This window comes from Phocoena sinus, chromosome 13, assembly GCF_008692025.1.
Source record: "Phocoena sinus isolate mPhoSin1 chromosome 13, mPhoSin1.pri, whole genome shotgun sequence".
In the NCBI taxonomy this organism is placed as follows: Eukaryota; Metazoa; Chordata; class Mammalia; order Artiodactyla; family Phocoenidae; genus Phocoena; species Phocoena sinus.
Genome location: NC_045775.1, coordinates 60,167,010 through 60,189,584, shown reverse-complemented (window position 1 = coordinate 60,189,584; position 22,575 = coordinate 60,167,010). Strand labels below are relative to the sequence as shown.

At 45.7% G+C, this 22,575-nt stretch overlaps 1 protein-coding gene across 9 annotated transcripts in view; it reads left to right on the top strand.

Moving 5' to 3' along the window:
- The window catches only part of TGFA (transforming growth factor alpha), a 153,552-nt gene that overhangs the window by 68,891 nt on the left and 62,086 nt on the right, over window positions 1-22,575 (top strand). For 6 of the 9 annotated variants that reach the window (XR_004352970.1, XR_004352971.1, XM_032653459.1 and 3 more), the window contains one exon: window positions 15,405-15,525. Coding sequence is in view for 7 of the 9 variants with exons in the window: in XM_032653459.1 (XP_032509350.1) it covers window positions 15,405-15,525 (121 nt within the window). In the remaining 2 variants the exon portion in view is untranslated. The remainder of the gene's footprint in view (window positions 1-15,404; window positions 15,526-22,575) is intronic. The other 3 variants (XM_032653460.1, XM_032653465.1, XM_032653463.1) reach the window with 1 other exon arrangement.

The following is a 22,575-nucleotide window of genomic DNA, read 5'->3' as shown; positions in this document are numbered from 1 at the left end:
TTCACGAGAATGTCAGGAAAACTGAAGGACATGAGAAACAGAGGCTTGCCCACATGGCTATTGGCCACACAAGAAAATGACTTTTTAACCCTATACTTGGGAACAGACAGGTAAAGAAGGAAGAAATATGTCCGTTCCTTGGGGCAGCTGGAATGAGGTTAGTGCAGAACCAAGAAAAGACTACTACTGGCTAAAATTTTAACTACAGAAGATAAAACATAGCAAATAAGAAATAGAAAGGCAAATGAGGATCCTAGTAAGACCACCTAAGGCCATAAATGAATTTATTTTCAGGGGTACAGATGAACTACACTTCCGTATACTGAGGACTCGTGTAGCAAAAATCTTTCCATCCCTGTTGGGAATTTTTAAGAAGTAGTAGGAAATGTAAAAATTGCTCAGTGAAAGAAAAAAGACAAAGATGTTTCTGACTTTAAATAAGTAAACACCTTAAGATTCTTTAGACTATAGATGAGAAAACTTGATGATACTCTCAGAAAAACTCCAGATCTAACTATTACAGAGGATAGAGAATGAATTCTTGGGCCTCTGAATGAATCCATCAAAAATGAGTTACAGCAGACTAACTTTATTTCCTTTTTAGTGTTATAGATTGATGAGGAAAATGCAGCTAGGACAATGTTATCAAGGTAACGCAGTTTGATTTCAGCAAGGCACAGGACCAAATCAAAGTATTCAGTAGTACAAAATGGAGAAACGTGAGTTAAAAAGGTGGCTGATCGGGCTTCCCTGGTGGCGCAGTGGTTGAGAGTCCGCCTGCCGATGCAGGAGACACGGGTTCGTGCCCCGGTCCGGGAAGATCCCACATGCCACGGAACGGCTGGACCCGTGAGCCATGGCCGCTGAGCCTGCACATCCGGAGTCTGTGCTCTGCAACGGGAGAGGCCACAACAGTGAGAGGCCCGCGTACCGCAAAAACAAAAAAACAAACAAACAAAAAAAAAAGTCAAGCACAGGTGGGGTGCGCCCCTCAGGGACACCATATGGAGGGATGGTCTCTGGGCTAGCTAGAAAGTTAGATTTGAGCACCTCCATCTCTGTAATATTTCATTCCTTGGTTAGGGAGGAATCTGGGGAGATGGGACCCTATAGGGCTTTTTTCTCTTTTTTATTTTAATTTCGATAGAAAAGAAGTGTTTCATCAAAATATAAGATATTTGTTTCTGAACCAGTGTGGCTTGGAGAAGCTATTAAGAGGTAAAATGACCTTGGTGTTTCTGGAATCCCCTTACATTGTTCCTTTTAAGAACAGAGTTCTGATGTGGTTGGTTTACATCTAGCCTGTGGAGTTAAAACCAGGAATTCCCAACTTTTTATGAGACAAAGCCTTTAGATCATGGAAGGGACAGGAACACTGGCACTGAGTTTTCTCTTTGGGAATCCCAGCAGACCTTGGAGAGAGGGTTGAGTATGCAGTTCTGGGGCATACTGGCCAGGTAAGGCTCAGACATCTACCAGGGGGAAACCAGTCCACTCTGAGCATGCAAAGGTACTTGCTGACACTTCACTGGGGATTCCATAGGGAGAACTGAGAATGCAGTTCCTGGAGAAACTTAAGGGCGTTGGTGGGGGGTGGTGAGGGAGTGTTACACTGGTCACCCATAATGTAGAAAATGTCTATAGGAAAATGAAGGGAGACGTGAGCCTACCACTTTCACTCCTCCTTTCTCCCATCTGCCCGTGGCTGCTCATTGAAATGAGTGATCAGTGGAACATGAAACTATTTCTAAACTTGTATCAGTACTAGAGGCTCTGAAGAATTTCTGCCAGTGAATGTTCAGATGGGACCCATCCCCCCCCCAGAACAGCATCCACCCCTCCAGGAGGTGAGGGGATTGTCAGCAGCAGAATCACACCTTGGAAGGCCAGGGTATGTAGGTGAGAGCTGGCCATGTGGCAGTAGGGTTAGGGAAGGTCCATCTGGATCCTGTCTACACCTCAAGAAAGGACACCAGTCAGGGCCACACTGAATGATGAACTCTGTCAGCTCTTACTCCTGGCATGGCATGGGTGCCTCGCAAACAAGGGAAGAAAAGAAAACGCTTCTGTCCCAGAGATAAAACCCTTTGCTGTACTTGCTCTGTCTCCTGCTTCTACCCAACAGATTCCTCAGATATTTAAAGCCAATATTTAAACATTTCCCTTTCTATCTTTATCTGGGCCAAAAATATTGAACAGGGCCACACGGTCTCTGATGGAACCTATCTTAACTCTCCATCATACTCTACAAATTAGATCTTTGTCTGTAAAGATGATGATGCAAGAAATTACTGGCCACATGAAAGATCTATTGGGTTGGCCAAAAAGTTAGTTCGGGGTTTTCTGTAAGATGTTACAGAAAAACCAGAATGAACTTTTTGGCCAACCCAATATTATATGAGAAGAATATTTGTGAGGAATTTCAATGACTGTCTCTACTTCTAAGAAATGGGAGAAGATGTTGAATTATCTCTAATTCGTGTCTTTGAGACTGAAGCTGACATTGCATCTATGAAACCACATCAGGGAGCTATTAGTAAAAAAACAACTGCAAGGACATGAAAAAGATGGCACCTAATTTTGAATTCATAATGGACCAATGAGTAACAGATTAGATGTAACAGTACGTCAAATCAGTGATTTTTTTTTAATGACCTGGGAAATATCTCTTAGAGCTCAAAAGGACACAAAGATAAAAATACAGAGGAGAAAAATCTGAAAAACAGAATTAAGTGGTCCAATATACAGATAATAATAATTGCAAAAGAAGAAAGCAGACTAAGGTTGACGCAGTCATCGATGAAGTAATTCAAGAGAACTTTCTGAAGCTGAAAAAGATGTGTCCTTAAGATTGAAAGCATTAACTTCCAACGTGACTTGACAGGTTTTCATTGCAAAGAAAAAAATCTCATAAGCATCCAGGTGAAAACAAAAAACAGGTTTCTTACAAGAGAACACAGTAAAGCTAACCTTGGGCTTCTCGTCAACTACAAGCCACAAGTCAGTGGTAGGAGGCCTTACGGGGTCTACAGATTGTGACCCAAGATGTCATTCACATGCAAAGCCATGAATGTGGACGAGAACATAGAAGGATATTCTCAGACACATAATAGTTCATAATGTAGACATACCCCTCACATGCCCTTCCTGGAAAAATGTCCAAAGATCCTACACAGCTAGATAGCAGCTGTATCAAGGTTAAAAGCCCCAAAAATGGGAAAGATATGGTGTAGAAGAAACAGTGATGATGTGTGTCCAAGTAACTGTTGTTGATTTAGTTATATTTAGTACAAGTGTCAAAATTAATTAGTAAAATAAAAGTTACATATAGAAATAAGTGCAAAAGGGATATGAAATCAGGCTGTAGTAACTGGTAACTGGGGACAAGAGGAAGGAGGAAGTAAAAGTACACTGAATTCCATATCTAATGGAACATCCAATTCCATTCTTTTTTTTTTGGTGTGTGTTTGGTACACGGGCCTCTCACTGTTGTGGCCTCTCCCATTGCGGAGCACAGGCTCCGGACGCGCAGGCTCAGCGGCCATGGCTCATGGGCCCAGCCGCTCCGCGGCATGTGGGATCTTCCCGGACTGGGGCACGAACCCGTGTCCCCTGCATCAGCAGGCGGACTCTCAACCACTGCACCACCAGGGAAGCCCTTTCATTCTTAATATTGATAATTAGAGAAAATAAGTTAAATATTTTAAATTTAAAGATAACCATAAATAGATATATCTAAATCATTACAAGGGAAAAGAAGTCAAAGAAACATAGTCCCTTATGCAAAGGACAACAACAAAAAAGGGAAAACAACTAGAAATCATAAGCATTTATAAAATGTTCTGTGAAAGCAGTGGTTATTTCTCAGCAATGGCAAGTAATTTTCTTAGGATTTTTCTATTTTCTAAAATTTCTACAATGAAAATGTATTACTTTTTAAGTAACGAATTATAAAACTCTTTCTGGGGCTGTTATAAAAAGTTGTTTTATATGTAACACACCACCAGTAAAACTGAAGCCTGGATGGAAAGCCCCCAGTGATATTGATGAGATATTATCAAGATACTCTGAGGCAGATGATTTAAGATTTTGTAACTGGTGAGATACAAGATGTGGCAATTTGGAGAAATTATAGGGCACCACCTTCTGTATCAGGAAGACTGAAGATGTGGTAGACATGTTGCTATCCTGCCTTGGTGAATTTTTTGTCTAGAGAGTTTTGATGATCTAGTAAACTCACATCAGCTGTGTCATTTCAAACAAGACAGCTGGACCCTGCCTGCTCTCAGTTGTGGCCACGGTGCTTTATATTTTGTTGTGTTCTCAGACTTACACTTGAAGAGGTAGCCTTTGCTCAGTTACAAATGCTGGTCACATAAACATTGAGCAAGGACAAGTCACTCCTGGCCCACAAAAGATTATTACCAACCCTGTAGAGGTTTGTGAGGGTTGACCTGACCAGAGAGTGGACAGGACATACCATAAGCTGAGGAGCAAGGGTTTCAAACTGGAGGCTTCCAGTAAGGGTCAAATGGACTTGAGATTCTAAGTGTAAGACATGTTGGTATTTTGGGTGAGTTTCCCAGAAGGGACTATGGGAGAAGAGGAGAAAAGGAAATGATTTATTAAGAGGATTTCTCCCTCATCAGAAATTCACTAACCCCCAAACACTGTTCAGACTTAGCACTTGAGTAACACTCCCTGCTGTAATAGACAAGCCCTGACTGCTGTTTATTTCCTGCATATTTCAAAGTCTGTGCAGGTGTTCCTGGCCTTACAGACTTCTTTCCTTGCAGTTATCCAAGGACCCAGGCTCCTTCCATCTTGTGTCTCCTCCCTCCTCCATGCCTTTGGAGGAGTTCTCTCCATTTAGCCAGCAGCTAGGGAAAGAAAAAGGGAGATCTCACTGGAGAGGTTTATATGGACCAAAGTGGTGCATATAACTTATGCTCACATCCATTGGCCATAACCTGGTAACATGGTCACACTTACCTGCAAGGGAGTCTGGGAAATGTAGTCTGTGTGTCCAGGAGGGAAAGTAAGAGAGGTTTAGAGGAGCTCATGGGAGTTTCTGCCCCAGATTTTTTACTTCTTCTCATTCCCTGCCTCCTTCATAGAATGGTTTCCCAAATGTCCTCTTTCAATTAAAAAACAAAACAAAACAAACAAAGACATGAGTATAGGAGTTGGAAGTGGAGTGGATCACACAGGCCATGTTCTTTCTGGGGTTCATTGTTGTTTATAGTGGGAGCATGTGAGGTTTCTGCACCTAGAGGCCAAGCCTGAGGGCAGCTTTTACTAAACATCTCTCATCTTAGCATCCTCTATCTTCTCTAAACATTTATTTTGTGTATCCCTCCTCCTTATGGCCCCTTTAATGATAAAACACAAGGCAGTAACGTGATTTATGTTATGCAAATTCAAATCTAGATTCATAAAGGCCAGTTTCTATAAAACTACAGTTTTATCTGTGAGTCAAACAATGAAAAATAAAAATGGTGTAAACTTTATCTTTTTAACGTTGTCCAGTTTTAATTTTAAATAATGTTTATTTTCAAACTCTAAATGTTCATCTTATAAAATTGGGAAAATTATGAAAGAGAAAATGATTGCCCATAATCCCACCACCCTCTCAACGTCTCGGTGTTTTCCTTTTGGAATATAATCTTAATTAAAGGGCTTTTATCTAAGGTCAACCAAAAGGCATCAGTATAACTGACAGGTTGAAAAGCAAGAGCCACGAATTTGTCAGGGGACAAAGTCCCAGCCGCAAAAATCACATCTATGTTTTTAAGGCTGTTGAGCTTTGCCTAAAATTTATCTCCGGATGCCTCCATTTCCTCACTTTAAAATGAGGAGTGTCCCAGACCGCATCTGCAGACTGTAAATGAACAAGGCATCTGTCAAAAAGTTCTGAGGGCATAGAGTGTTCTAGAGAAACAGTTGTCCTAGTAGTATTTACATGTACTCAGTGTGGAGGGTTTGAAGGGATTATGGTTCAAAGACTCAACAGGAGGAAAGCATTTTTTCCTAAGGGTGGATTGAGGGTTTCCTGCCAACCACTTTACCTAACAGTTTTGATATTAATAAAGAGGAGAACAGAGACACACAGAGACTGCAAACCTAGGTGGCCCCAGGCTCCAACGGGGCTGTTCTTCCAACAAAGCCAAAAGAGAATTCCCCGTCCAGCAGGACTCAGCTCTAGTTCCCAGAGCCATTCACATTTTGATTCAAAGCTGGCTGATGAGAGCCAAACGAAGATATCCTTGTTTGCTTTGTAAGTGGAAATTTGAAATGAAGTATTTTCAAAATGCTGGTTGACACCCAAGAGGATGTAATTAGAATAAGGGGCTTTCTGGTTTGATGATGTGAAAGAAAGAGATGATCTGTCTCTTGGAAATCAAATTATTAAATTGTAAGAGAGAGGGGAGGTTTGACTTTCAGTCTTCAAAGCAAAATCACTACTGGCAATTTTCTTAATTGTTTTTTTTGCTTAAATCACTAAGGCCAAGGTAGAGAGAGAAGGAGCAGCCAGGGGCTGGAGAGCAGGGTCCTGAGGAGAAGAAGGAAGAGCTGGGTTGCAGGCGGGGGCGGGAATCTTCCACGTGTGGTGCATTTCCCTTCTATTTCCATCTCATTTTAATCCTTCATGGACTTAATATGCAGTTTGGGGGCTACTCGGGGCATCTCACACAAGCCTCTCCCTTCCTCATGCGCTTTGGGGGAGGAGGTGGTATTACTGGTGAAAGCTGGACGCAGGTAAGAGGCCAAGTTGAAATCTGTTTGCTGAGCATCTTTAGATGAGTACGCCCAGAGTCTGGTTTTAGCCCATACTTCACATGATGTCACTGAGATTTTATTTTCGATTCCTAAAGCCTCTTTGCTAATTAAAACCATTTTGCCTTGGGACTTTTAGCTCGTTTAATTCTAAAAACAGCCCTGAGAATTTCATGGTAATTCCTGATTTGTTTACTCTTCAAATGAAAGAGTTGTCTTAACTGCCGAAAGTGCCCATAAAGATTTAACCCTCAACTCATTCTTTCTCTCTTTCGCCCTCTCCCCACTCTCTTTCTCTCCATGCGCCCCCCCCCCCCCCCCCCCCCCCCCCCCCCCCCCCCGCCACACACACACCCTGAAGCGACAATGGGGCATATTAGGAAGAGCAGGAACTTTAGAGACTGCCAGCCATGAGTTCTGGTTTCAGCTCTGCCATTTGCAAACTTAGCAACATTGAATATCCTTAACCTCCCCCGGCTTTACTTTCCTCATCTATAGTCTGGGGTAATAATGAGTACCTCTCAGGACTTTTGTGAGAATTAAACAGAATTCTCTGTATAAAATGCTGGGCATAATGTTTGCATTTAGTAGACAATGTGTTAATGGTAGCTACTATTCATGATAATGGTCGTCATCATCATCGTTCACATCATTGTAGTCCAACCGCAGAAAATCCACACTGGGTTAAAAACTCTAAGCCCAGTTAAAATCTCTAAGCCCACTTTAGGTGGGATATGAACCTAGCAAATTGTTTTTATGTTCATGCTATGTGATTCTCTTCTTCTCTTGGATTAGAAAAGGATACCAGAAGTGATGCAAATTCTGCCTTTGCCTTAGAAATAAGCACAAGCAGGATGAACCCCATTGGGGTCAAATACCACTGGTGACTTTCTCTCTGAATGTGTGTCTGTTTTCCCCTCTCTCTCTCTCTCTCTCTCTCCACCCACCCCACCACACGCACACGCACACGCACACGCACACACACACAGGTGTTGTGTTATTAAAAGCAGTATCTTTGTAGGAAAATAGGAAATATGTTGTCTATGTTGTCTGCTTCTTCACCGATACCTTTCTTTGAATTTGGTTCCATCACGTCTGATTCCCCTTGGGTTTTACCCAAAGAGAGAAATGCTCAGAGGGAATTAAATTAGCTCAGATGCTCCCTTAGGTTCCCCCAGCATCTTGTTTAAAGCTGTAAAAGCAATTCAGAGTCCACTTTAGCTATGCTCTAAGCCAGAAGCTCCCGATTTCTAGGGCATGAGCACCATGTAGCCCAGGGATTGGGGCTCTCGGGAGAGCATGCTTTGTGAGACCACTTAGTACCATCCTATGGACCAGCCCCCCACCCTACTTCCAGCTACTCCTCAGTTAAGCATCATCTGTGGACAGATAGAAATCTCTTTTGCATCTTTTTCAGCTACTACTCCCTTGTGGGAATAATAAGTCCCATATGTATAGTTCCCCACTCCTCCCCCAGATAAAGTAATACTTCCTCTTGCCTCTCCTAAAAGTGCACCTTTCTGATTACTAGAAAGTAATCTAGTTTCCTAACTACCTAACAAGCTGAGAATTCCCCTTCCTCATTGCCACATGATTTGTAGATTTTGATTATGTGCCTTCCCAGCATTTGTCTTCTGGGACTTGAATAGTGTCCTAATTTTCTACAGCTCTTTACTCTCTTAGAATCAGAGAGACCTGAGATAAAATCCCAACTCTAGTACTTTCTAGCTACGTGTCCACTGGCAAGTTTATCTAATCTTTAGTTTCCTGTTCTCATCTGAAAAACAGAGAATAGTAATGCTTACCCCACAGGGTGGTTTGAGGTTTTAGGAGATAAAATGGTATCCGTGTTCTTAAGTGGGGATGAAGGTATGGGTAGGGTCCAAAGTCAGTTTAAGACCAGGGAGAATGTGAAGATCAAATAGGGTCAAAAGTAGCCGGTGTTGGAAAAGATTGCTTAAAAAGTAGTAAATCTGTAGTCAGAGATCATGTAATAGGAAAAATAGATATCTTTTAAGTATAAGATTTACTCTCAGGAAATTGAGCATCTTGGGGTGGGGGATGGTAGTAAAAACAATAGTGCTACACTCCCCCCATCCATGGAATGGCAAGAGGAATTGCAGGGCTACTTATTTTTCTCTCATCACTTAACTAAAACAAATGACTGCTCCCTCTTAAATGATGGTACTGTGGGGCTTCCCTGGTGGCGCAGTGGTTGAGAGTCCGCCTGCCGATGCAGGGGACGCGGGTTCGTGCCCCGGTCCGGGAAGATCCCACGTGCCGCGGAGCGGCTGGGCCCGTGAGCCATGGCCGCTGAGCCTGCGCGTCCGGAGCCTGTGCTCCGCAACGGGAGAGGCCACAACGGTGAGAGGCCCGTGTACTGAAAAAAAAAAAAAAATAATAAATGATGGTACTGTGAAGCCAAACTGCTTTCAAATTGCTTTATATCTACTATTTTTAAAGTATCCACTGCCCTTAGTTTTAATAGTGAATGAGTTGAGTGATTATTTATGTCATACCACTGCCACACACATCCCACATACAGCAAAATCGAATTCCCCTTGATTGGCCAGTAGGCCTTAAGAATAACGTGTTTTCCTACTTCTGTGAATGTAGCTGGGCTTACTCTTCTGTACTCTGCTGACTTCCACTGCTCGCTTGAAATTGCCCCCTCGTTCATCTGCCTCCTCACACAGCCTCAGGAAATGCCCTTATTAATTGTCTTCCTCTGTGGGATGTTCCTCTCTGTGGTAAAGGTCAGCAGTGTTGCCTTGCTTGATACTGGCAATGCTCTTCCTCCTTGGGATCATTTATAAAACTTCTAATAGTTCTTTTTCTCACTCCCCCAATGCTCAGGGAGACCAGGGTCCCTGCCTGCCAGTCTCTGTCTGGAGAGGTGACTGTGCTCTGTACCATCCATTTCTCTAAGCCCTGGCTTAGCACTTGCGCCACCCAGGTGTGAAGCGTCTGTACTAGCCTTTCCTTCACACGCTGGCTAATTTTGCAGGTTCATGCATTGCCTCATGTAAGCCTAGAGTTCCATCCCTGTAAACTGGGCCCACTGACAGCCTAAAGCGAGCCTTCTCCATCCCAGAACTGAGCCTAGACGACTTTGTGACTCTAGCCTGGCCCTGGGAGCATCAGCGTGTGGGTCTCAGATGCACTCAGGTCCATATGCTCCCCTAGCTTCACCGGGGCTGCTAACCAGTTCCCATCTTCGTTAAATTCATCTACTGCCTTTTCTCTTAGACATTCCAGAAGCATTAGTTGGCTTTCCCACTATAGCATCTGAAAAGAAAATACTTCATCCCAGGTCAAAAACCTGGCTGAAAGTTCCTACTAAAAAGCCAGGTGTCACTCTTAAATTGTCAGAAAGTTAGCGATGATATTTGAGGAAGTAATGAAAGGGCTATAAATGATGTAAGCTTTGCAACAGGCAAATGTGTTCGCAACTTCTAACACCTGGAGAAGAGAGTGAGGTATCCGCTCCCAGCGACCAGCCCAGCAGAAAGTCCAATTAGGGCAGCTTTTAAAGGGGGTGATCACCTCAGCGGTGTGGGCGCTGCTCCCAGGGGAGCAGGGCTGTCAGAAGGCGCTGTCCAGATGGCTGCCTCCCAGCCCTTCTGAACTGGAGGGACCCCTGCTGTGAATCGAATCTGTGGCTTCCGTGCCCCTCAATTGCTATTCCAGACCCTCTTCCTGTGAGTGGGGTGGGGGCTACAGGCCCTGTGAGTGGGTCTGTGGTCTCTGGGCAAAGCTTTCACAGCTTCTCAGGAGAACAGTGGTGTCTGCGAGACATGCATTTGGTTAACAAGCCGGAGAGGCCTCTCATAAATTTCAGAGCAACAGGAACTGAGCAGCTTTGAAACTCCCGCTGCAGATGGGCTTGGTATGTCTGTTCCTCAAACCAGAGCATTTGATTTTACAGTCAGCCTGCGTGCTAATCAGACCTGGTGCCTGGAGGAGAGGAGGGCAGGGTCCCGAGCCCAGGGGAAGGGGCAGCCCTATCCTCCCTTGCCTGGACTTCCACCCTGCCCCCCCTTGGAGTTTCCCTGTTGGCCTTTACTACCTTCCTTTTCTAAATGAGGTGGGTTTTTTCCATTTTAAGTGTCTAGACCTCTCCTTCCTTCACTTTGATATTTCCTTGAGTTTTCAGAAAGAAGAGAAAGGAAAATTAGAAGGGGAAGAAAGTAGAGGAGGGTAAAGGAAGAATAGGGAGAGGGAGAGGAGGAGGAAAGGAGAGAGACAGAGACAGGCTTCGAGACTCATTCTCTGGGAAAATGCTGGAAGTTGGGGCATTTCCTTATAAAGCTCATTGTTATTTAAGTTACTAGCAAATCCTCCACTTGTTATGACCGCCTGCCCTGCCTGGACGTAAGGCCAGCACCTGGCACGTAACCCACACTCAGAAAGTGGTGACTGTCTTCTCCCCTCCCAGCCTCCCCCAGAGTCCCTCTCCTCCAGAGCACCCCTGAAGCTTCTGGGAACATCAGTAGGACCGGTCTTGTCTGTGTGAGCTCAGCGTGTTGGGGTTTTCATTGATGATTCTAGTGGTGTCTGACGCAAACACCTTTAAAAGCCCTAAGACAGGAATTCCCTGATGGCGCAGTGGTTGAGAGTCCGCCTGCCGATGCAGGGGACACGGGTTCGTGCCCCGGTCCGGGAAGATCCCACATGCCACAGAGCGGCTGGGCCCGTGAGCCATGGCCGCTGAGCCTGCGCGTCCGGAGCCTGTGCTCCGCAACGGGAGAGGCCACAACAGTGAGAGGCCCGCGTACCGCAAAAAAAAATTTTTAAAAAACAGCCCTAAAACAAGAGCAGTTCCTCCCCTTGACCTGTCACACTCTGTGCAGGGCTTTTAGCACCTCAGCCCATGAGGCTTGCCCAGCACCTCCAGGCACAGGAGCCTACACCTCCCGCTGAGGTTGCAGCAAGCGCAGAGGGCCAGGATGTGGCCCACCTGCGGACTGTATTTGGTTCCCTCCTCCCGTCCACTTCCCCAGTGCAAACCACATCCCCCCAGAGCAAACAGAACCCGCCCTCACTATACACGATGAACCGCGCTCGGGGTTACGGATCACGATGGCTCCCAATGCAGTCTTGAACTAAATGCTCACTTTTAAGATGTTTGGGATTATATTAGGAGGACAAGCTTGTGTAACGGAATAGAAACAGGAAGTTTACATGAGTGCGTGCGTGCGTGCAGGCACACAGGCAGCGTGTGGTTACATAGTTCTCCCTAAGTGGTGGATTGAAGGTGGGTTTTATTCCCTAAGATGTTTTTTTATTCTACACTGGCATTTACAAAAGGTGTCCACAGTGATGTATCACTTTTGTAATCAGGAAAAAGGTGTTTTTTAGTAATCATGATCATTGACTAGCATCAAGCTCCCTTGGTCCCCTCAGCACCTGGGCTTGAGTAGGAACGGTGGGCCTGTGGAGGAGTGGGACCCCAAGCTCTAAGCATCAGACTCCCCTCCTTACCCTGGTCTCTGACTGCAGGGAGCAAATCCAGCAGGCATTGGCTGCCATCACTGTGACCAGGGCAGGGAGTTTCCTCATTGCCTGGGCTCTTCGGCTCTTAGTGAGCTGTTGAACGACAGACGGTTTACATTGGCAGATGCCTCTCTGTTGTCTTCATGGAGGATGTCGTCCGCCATGACACGTGAAGTCCCTTTCAAAAGCGGCTGCAGAAGAGAAGTTGCTCTCTGACCTTAGACTTGGGCAAAGCTGAGTCTGTCCTGCAAATGCAAAATAGGTGCATTTCTACTTAATGGACTGTGAACACCCTTGCTTAGGTGGCTAGGGGACAAGGAGCTTCAGCACATGCGCGTGACTGTCTGACGTGTGTCTTCATATGTAACCTGATACCTGAGCTCTTTGCTCTTTTCAACCCCTGCCCTTATATTCCTTTGCTCTGCTCTGTCCTTCACTCCCCTTCTCTGGCCCTTTCTCTCCATCTCTGTCTCTCCCTCCTTCCCTCTTTCCCTTCCTGTCTGTGTGTCTCCTCCTCTGCCTCCTCCCCCCACCCAATTCTCCCTCCGTCCCTCCCTCTCTGTGTTTCTCTCTCTCTCTCTCACACACACACACACACACACACCACACACACACACGTCTTTCCCATTTGCGTCTCCTTTTTATTATTTATTTATTCTCCTTTTATTTATTTTTATAAAGCCTCCTCAAGTCATTTATGAGATGAGGCCAAATAGCCATAAATACAGGTTAAACGAGATCGTGGCATTGAGTCTACCCCTCCCCTGTCAGCTCTGGAGAGTAGGGTTCCCAAAGACAGATCCTGAGTTTTCCTTTTAATGTATTTCTATTGACCTGACACTTGACCACAGAGAACCTCAGCAGATTCCAGGCTTTAGTATCACACAGGAGTTTGAAGAGCTGGAAGATGATCAGTTCCAACAAGGATCCCTTTCAGGATCCCTGTCATTTTACTTCTCTGAGAGGCCTTTTTGTCTCTATCCTTTGTTTCCTCTGATACAAGCCTGTCTCTCAAACATTAGTGCACATCAGAATCACCTGTAGGGCAAATGGTACTGTATATCAATTCTACCTCAGTAAACCCAACTTCTAAAAAAACCACCTGGAGAGTTTGTCACACGGATTACTGGGTCCCACCCCAAGGACTCTAATTCCATAGTGTGGGGTGGGGTCCATGAACTTGGCCTTCTGATAGGTTCTCAGGGGTGTGAAGCTACTGGTCCATAGCCCACATTTTAAGAAGCCCGGCTCTAAGCCCTGACAAGGGACTCCCACTAGCCCCTTGGAGGTGGTTGTCTAAATGGCCTTTTGTAGAGCTTATCAAAAGCCTTTTTTAATGTCTGAATCAAATTAGATCCACTAATCTCCAGCCACTTCATCTCTCCATATTTGCCCCTTGACGAGTTTAGCCAGCACAGAGACACCAGTTATGTGAACTACAGCAGACCCTTCCAGCTTCAACTTACCATCCCAGTGTCTGCTGTCAGCAAGTGGCCAAGTCACGCATCGGCCACCTGGGCCTGGGACTCACAGGTAGCAGTTATCAGCCAAGGCAGTCGGAACCCATGTCCTAGAGGCCCCTGCTGGACAGGGATGTGCTACAGTCAAGAGCAGGGCCGGCCAACAGCCCTGCATCGCCATCTGCACCTGGCTCTGGGCTTCCCAGCTTGTCCTCACATGTGAAAGTCACTATCTTAGTAGCTGAAGGGCCCACCTTGACTTCTAGTTATGCTGCACTGAACTTGTGGAGGGAGGGGGAGATTATATACTAGAGTGGTCTTGTCACGTGTGGGGACTCGTTAGCATAGTGGGATTGTCAGTGATGATAACAGAAGAGCTAACAGCTGAGCGATACGTACCAGACGATTTGCTGAGCACAGTACTTAACCCGCTTGGCCTCGCTCAGCCTCAGAGCCACGTTGAGGCAGTGGACTCCCCATCTCACAGGGGCGGAAGCTCAGCACCGCATCCAGGAGGCAGAGGCACGACCCAGACCCGTGTCTCTCTGCCTCCTAAGCCCACGCTCATAACCTCTGAGTGCCCTCTCGCCTTCTGCATCGCGGACTCTGCTATATTTTTAGCCTCTGCTTTTTCCACTGGAATTACAAGGTTTTCAAAATTATGATTCTTCTGGAAGCAATAGAGAGACAGCAACATAAGTTTACTATTTCGTGGTGGTCAAAAATCCCACAATATGAAATTGGGGCTTAATTCACTCAAAGAGCAAGAACTCCAAGCACATATTTTTTTCCCCAAAAAATACTTGAGAAAGGCCCACTCCTCAAATGCCCAAAACACAAAATATAAGAGGGCCCCCTGAAAGATGCAACAGAAACATCTATCATGCCATCTTGAAATCGCTGTCTACTATGTCTCAAGTGTTATTTGGACAAAACAAGGCTATTGGAGTCTAATAAAATAAATCCAAAGTGATACCCTTTGGGCTGGCCATTAGGTCATGTGTGGTTCCTTACCGTGCTTCCAGCTGGCCTGAGAGGTTTGGTGATGCCCCAAACCCTTGAGAGTTACAGGTGCCAGGGCTCCGAGTGGACCCAACTCTGCTGCCTCTCCCTCCGCATCAAGGCTTTCCCAGTACTGCCTGTGCCGCTCCTGGGTAGACTTCTATGCATTAAGTCATCTTCATGGCGTGATCACGCCTATTCCTACCACCCCAGAGAGGCCCTACCACCATGTTCATGTAAATCCTTCTCAATTTAATGGCTTTAGAGTACTCTTTTGTGCCTTTCTTCGGTTTCCTACCTTTAAAACAGATTTTTATGAAGGCTGTCTTTTAAAAAGTCATCACTGTCACCTTGCAAAAGTAAAATTAGGTCATTCTTGGGGAATAGGCTTTAAAAGTAAAATTGCTCTGGTGTCTCTGAATTACACTGAGTCTTTTGGAAAGATTGTTTTGTTTTCTACAAAGTTAAGTAAATAAGTAAAGCCCCACTGGAAGGCTCACAATGCAGGCATCTCTGGTCCTGTGCTGGCTGTTAGAAAGTTAGAGCTGAAGAGGAGGTACTGGTAGAGACCAGAAACCCCAGCCATCCAGGCTCCCTCTCCGGTGGGGTGGACCCGTGGGATGTCTTGATATGCCTTGGATCTGAGCCGAATGTCTTTTCTCTCCCCAGCAGACCCACCCGTGGCCGCAGCTGTGGTGTCCCATTTTAATGACTGCCCTGCTTCCCACAGTCAGTTCTGCTTCCATGGAACCTGCAGGTTTTTGGTGCAGGAGGACAAGCCAGCATGTGTGTAAGTGTCCCCTGGGGTTCTGGGGCTGCAGACGTGCCAGCAACTCATTAAAAGAGCACTTCCCTCCAGAAGCCATGCCAGAGGCCCCTGAGAGCCTTGGAGCCGACGTGTTAGAGAATCAGAACAGCGGGCTAAGGGACACCTGCTTCAAACCCAGTTGGTTAACAATCCAGGTTCCAGAGCCCTGGCCCAGAGCCACTGAGGCAGAACTCCTAGAGTTTAGAGCCTGGGGATCTGCATTTTTAACAAGCACCTCAGGTGACTCCTGGGTTCAACAAAGTCTGAAAATTCCTGGATTCACGTTTTTTTTCTTTTTTTTTTTAATTGAAGTATAGCTGATTTACAATGTTGTGCCAGTTTCAGGTGTACAGCAAAGCGATTCAGTTATTCCTATATATATTTTTTATATGAAGACTATATTCTTTTTCAGATTCTTTTCCATTATAGGTTATTACCAGATAGTGAATATAGTTCCCTGTGCTCTACAGTAGGACCTTGTTGTTTATTTTTTATATGGTAGTGCATATCTGTTAATCCCAAACTCCTAATTTTGGTTCAAGTTTAATTCACTACTTAGAATTTCTGGAGGGCAAGGCACTTGTTTGGATCCCTTTGAATAGCTGGAGTCTCTTAAGACGAGGTCTCCGCCCTCATCCAGCTAATAAAATAAGCCAGAAGTGCACACAGAGGGTTGGTGTACATGAGTGGTAACAGAACAAAGCAACTTGGAAATAAAGATGCAGGCCAGGGCGTGGCATTTGCCACCGAAGGCTGAGCATGAGCCCCCGGGGGCTGCTTCTGAAAACATAGCTGAGCCCCACCCCAATCCCCTGAATCAGAATCTCCAGGAATGGGACCCAGGAGTCACATTAGTTAGGAGCCACCAGTGATTGCCACGGTCAGCCCGACTGGGCAAGAAAGGCCCATAAGGAAAGCTTCCCGGAGCAGGTGTCGGGATTTGGCTGGTGTGGAGAGCAGAGAGGTTGCTCCAGGCCTGGAGTGTTGGGCGACCTGCCGTTACAGTCAGTGAGGCCACAGTAGGGAGGAGACAAGATTGGAGATGAATTGGAAGCCAGAGCCTGTTGGAAGTGAGCCTTTATTCTCTAGGCAGTGGGAGCCGTGCCACTCGTGGCAAGGGGTGTTTTAGGGAAGTAAATCTGTGCGTGGTGGAGTACTGTTAGGTGGCCCTATAGTCAGCCTTGGCACTGTTGACTTTTGGGGCTGGGTAACCCCTTGCTGTGAGAGCTCACCTGTGCTCTGGAGGGTGTTAGCAACCCTGGCCTCTACCCACTAGGTTCCAGGAGCACCACCTCCCTCCAACAGTCGTGACAATCAAAAATGTCTCCAGACATTGCCAAATGTCCCCCAGGATGGGGGTGGTGGGGTTGGGGGCAGAGGAAGAATTGCCCTCCACCCCCATTAAGAACCACCCATGTCTATGAAGTTGCCATTTTTATAGGTCAAAAACGGTTAAAATCAGCAATTTCATATGATCCAAACTAATAATACCAGTAAATAATACTAAATGTTAATAAAAGCCAGCATTTATTGGGCTTTGCTTCATTCCAGGCATCGTTCTAAGCATGATCCATGTGTTAATTCATGTAATCCTCAGAACGATCCCGTGAGGTGGGCACAGAGAAGCTGTGCCCAGATCACGTAGCAGAGCTCACATTCAGACCCAGCCCGTCTGGCTCCTAAAACTGCATTCTTAACCATGATGCTTAAGGGTATCGGATGAGTAGCCCAGGAGAGACTGGGGACCGGGAAAGCCTGCCACAATAAGTGGTGGTGGGTAGGGCTTTCCTCTTCCTGAGGTGCAGCAGTGTGAGCCTGGGCAGGCCCCTCGGGGTGCCTCTGAAGCCTGGAGAGGCACGCTGGCCACCTTCCTCCTGGGAGGCCTGGGTGAGGCCCCCAGGCCACGTCTGCAGCGCCAAGAGCCCTCCCCACCCCTAAATACAAAGCAGATGATGACAATAGTCGTCGTCATTCATGATGATGATTCTTATTAAAATACACATAGGAGCCTCTGGGAGGCTGATGGGATTATTTTTGATCGTAGCCTGGTCATTATGGAAAAACACTGGCCCTGAAGGAAGGGTGGCCTCTTGGCCTAGATCTCAGGAAGCCTACCAGTGCAGCAGGCGGAAGGCCCTCTCCCCTCCAGCGGTGCCGGGTGCCGGGACCTCAGGCTGCCCCGGGCTGTGCGATGGGAGAGAGATGGGGGGAGTTCTGATCAAAAGTGTGTCAGAAGTTCAGTTTTTCCACCAGATCAGGGACTGTTGTAAACTCTGAGAGCTGGCAGCCTTGAGCCTGGGTCAGCAGGTAACCTTACCTGTGGCCGAGCCCCCTTCGGCTGGCGAAAGCCTTCTGAGAGCAGGGAGTGGTGGCTCCCTTGTTCTGTTCAGTCCAGATCCCAAGCCCCGCTCGTGGCTCGGGGAGATCACCGTCCATCACACTTACACACCGTTACGTGCTGGTGGTCAGGAAGACCGGCTGTCTCTCTCCCCACTCACCCTATAACTATTACTGTTAATAATAGTAGTAAGCTCTCTGTAAAAGCTGTAACTGTGTGCCGGGCCGGCTCTCAGCACTCCACATACAGTGACTCATGGAGTCCTCCCATTCTCCCAGCTTCCCTCTCAAGTAGAGATTCTTGCCCTTATTGTATGAATGAGAAAACTGAGGCTCAGAGAAGTTAGGCGACTTGCCCGGAGCCCCAGAGCCCATAAATGGTGGAGCCGGGGTTCGGTCCCATCAATTCCAACCCCGAAACCCATGTTCTCAGCTGTTGCCCCTGAGGGCACTCTGTCTCAGCCTCACAGAGTTCCCCTCAAATAGCTCTTATTTCCAGGAAAGGTGATGGCACCTGCAAGTAAACCTTCCTCCAGAGGAAGGTCAGGGTCATTCCTACACTCGTTACCCTCAGCACAGACTCTCAATGAATCCTTCCTGTGGGCCGAGGGCAGGGTCTACAGAATCAGCGGAGACCCTGCTGCAGTGTGGGAAAGCTGACCGTCTGCTGGGAGGCGTGGCCACATGAACCTTTACCGCCTCTTTACCTCAGTTTCCCCACTGGATCTTGGCGGCCCAGGGGTGGTATTCAGCCCACAGACGTGTTTCATACTGCGGTAGATGAGTCTGCCTTGTTCTTTGGTGGTTGTAATTAGCTGTCCACATTTTGGAAGTCAGGTTTTACATCTCCAGGCAGACGCCCAGCTTCTCTGGAACACAGCCTGCCCGCCGCCCCCCCAGTTCCCCAGTTTCCACCTCTTCCTGCTGGTCCCAAACACTGAAGCCAAAGTCGGTCCCCAGTCATTCCTGTTGCCTGCTCTGTTCCACTCACGCCAGCCTGCTTTGCTCACTTCTGCCGCCACATGAGCTTGTAAGCTCAGTGAGGGCAGGACCACACCTTATACCTTTTTGTATTTACAGTACGTAGAAGAATGTTCTAATTCATTAATTCCCACCAGACCAAAAACTGTGAGTCCACGCAGAGAAAGCAAAACCTGCTGTCCCCGCTCTTAGAACTACCCCAGCTTTAGGGAGCTGACACACTCATCCTTGTCAATAAAACTGACATACCTTGACGTTAAGGCCGTGTCAGTCATGGCCTTACAGGAAAACCCACAGGGACCCAAGACTATAGTCCGTTAAGAGGGAGCTCTTTCTAAAATACTGTCATTCTTAAGCTTTGTTTTCCATAAGAACAATAGTCCTTAGGTTTCCAGAGAACTAAAATGACATCTCACACTAAAATATGAGATAAGGAAAAAAAGTTACAGCAAATAACTAGTCAGAAATCACCAAAGGTAGTGAACATTATCCTGAAACATTTATGCTTCAGATGAACCCTAGATTGTATCTTTGGTCTCCCTTTAAAAAATCCCTTCTGGGAGCCAACCACTTCAGAAAACAAATAGGGAAAGAATTTCCAAAGGTAGTAAGTAAAACCATAGAAATGCAAGGTTAGGACTCAAACACCGTTTTTTTCCCTGAGGCAGATTCTGCAAACTGTTGGTCTGCTGCCTGCAGAAACCTTCAAACAAAGGAAAACAGTTGAAGGAAGCCACCCGGGTGACAGGTTTTCAGGGTCCCAGTGTTGGCAGCCAGTGACAACTCATCGAAGTGTCTCACCTATCCAAAAACTGCCCCTCGGTGACTGAACTCCCTGACTTTCCCACAGCAAAGTGTGAAAGCACATTGCTGTCAGCCAAGGAAAACATTCCACCTGGCTCTGGCCACAGTACATTCCAGTGGGATCTGAACAGAGTCAAACACCCAGAGAGGGGTGACCGCCTTCAGTGTGCAAGCAGACTGCCTGTGTGACCAAGAACACGCCTCCCGAGACATCAGGATTGGGAGTGGTTTTCTTGTTGGTGTGTGAGCCACTTTATGTAGATCTACTGTCATCTCAATAACCAGCAGGTGGTGGGGTGTAGGGCTAAGACGTTAAGACATCACCTACCCACAGGGCTGGAGAAAGTGCACACCCTCTCTCTACCCCCAGCGGAAGCAGGTACTGAGGGTCACACACCAGGCGGATAACGCAGCAGTTAAAGGCATGGATTTGGACATCAGACAGATCTGAGTGACGTAGCACCGTTAAGCCTCAGTTTCTTTGTGTATAAAATGGAGAGATTAGTACTTCTCAGGATTGTAATGAGGACCCAGTGACCATAATGCATACAGAGCTTTGGCTGTCCAAGACAGGAGCCACTAGCCATGTGTGGCTATTTAATTGATTTAATTGATTAAAATTTAGTTTTTCACAGAAGTAGAGCCACGGATGTAGGAAACAAATTTATGGTTACCAGGGGATACGGGGGAGAGGGATAAATTGGTAGATTGGGATTGACATATACGCAGTACTCGATATGTAAAATAGATAACTAATAAGAACCTGTTGTATAGCACAGGGAACTCTACTCAATAGTCTGTAATGGCCTATATGGGAGAAGAATCTGAAAAAAGAGTGGATATATGTATATGTATAACTGATTCACTTTGCTGTACACCTGAAACTAACACATCATTGTAAATCAACTCTACTCCAATAAAATTTTTTTTCAGTCTCACTAGCCACATTTCAAGTACTCAGTACCTCTAGGCAGCTAGTGGCTACTGTGTTAGCACACATACAGACACTATTTCCATCATCGCAGAAAGTTCTTCTTAAATTTATTTTTTTATTGAAGTATAGTTGGTTTACAGTGTTGTGTTAATTTCTGCTGTACAGCAAGGTGACTCAGTTATACATATATATACATTCTTTATTGTTGTTTATTGTTGTTTATTCTATATGTGATAGTTTGCATCTACTAACCCCAAACTCCCAATCCGTCTGTCCCCCACTCCCCCTCCCCCTTGGCAATAGACAAGTCTGTTCTCTATGTCTGTGAGTCTGTTTCTGTTTCATAGATAGGTTCCTTCGTGCCATATTTTAGATTCCACATATAAGTGATATCATATGATATCACCTTTTCTTTCTAACTTCACTTGGTGTGATAATCTCTAGCTGCATCCATGTTGCTGCAAATGGCTTCTTTTGTTCTTTTTTATGGCTGAGTAGTATCCCATTGTATATACGTACCACATCTTTATCCATTCATCTGTCGAATCATCATGGAATGTTCTATTAGCACAGGAGAGACTATTGAAGCCCAGTTCCTAGCAGAGCATAAGAACAGCACAATCACCATTGTGAACAGCACGTTGTTACCATCACCACAGGTGAAGGATCCAAGTCCTGCTGAAGAAGCAGCGAAAGTTGGGTAGACCATGGAACTGTACAATGAGGAAGCCCCTACTCCCTCCAGCCCACTCCTCCCGAGCGCCCCAAGCAGAGAGGTTCTAGGACTTGGTAAATCCAGTTCTTGAAGCCAAAAATGGGTAAACCCAGTACAGGTGTCCTGCGAGTCATGTCCCCACTCCCACCCCAGCCCTATGGATTTTCTCCATGTTAAAGGCAAGTTGGTATAAACGTTTTTCTAAAACCATGGTCCCTGGCCCTTGGTCACCTTGGTTCTTGGCCCCCATATTAAAAACTTTATCTCGGAGCCTGTGCCAAAAGGCATGGCTACAAATCAGAGCACTAGCCTCCTGCCAGAGAGTACACCATTGTTTATGAAGACAGTGTCTCTCAAGAGCCTCGAAAATGCTCCCATTCTTTTATTTACATTTTTGGCACTCGTACAGCCCTTCCTTTGTGTCAGGCACTTCACAAGATGTTAACTCATTTAATGCTCATAACTCTATGAGGTAAGTTTTATTACTATCATGTTTTAAGGACGCAGAATGAGTGCCACAGAGAGGTTGAGTAACTGGCTCAAGATCACACAGGCATTACGCGGGGAATGAGATTCAAACGAATGACACTTTGGCTCCAAAGTTTGTACCGTGTTGTGCCCACTTGCGGGATCCTGTCCTGAGGAAGTAATCTCAAATGCAAAGAAAATGTGTACACAAAGATAATCCCCTGGCATTGTTTATGATATCAAAATTGGATACAGCCTAAATGGTAAGGGTTCAGTGAAGCAAATCGTGTATAAATTACTTTACAACCATTTTAAACAACTTCTGCAGTTTCCTAATGACTTAGTAAAATGGTGAAGAGATGTTAAATGAGAAATTGATGCAAAATCGTACTTTTAAAAAATCTTAACTATGTTAAAAACTACATAGAAGTAGTCCAGAAGAACTCCTTGTCAATCAGACTGCCATTTAAGGTGGTAGGGTGTACAACAATGGGACTTTTCTTTTCTTTGTCTTTCTGTTCTATTATATTGGGATGTATGTCCTTTCCAATTTGCTTAGAAACATTCTTTCTCTAATTGGAGAACATTTTCCTTAAGGGAAAAAAAAACACTTATAAGAGCACAGCTCTACATGCATTATCCTATTTCTTTAAAATTTTAAAAGGCACTGTGAACCAGGTACAAAAGGGACTTAGGCGAAACACTGAGCAACTGGACAGGACTAGAAGGTCTGAAAACCCTCAGCAGAGGAGAAAGAAAGGCATATCATTGATCATTTAATTCTTGTTAAAAT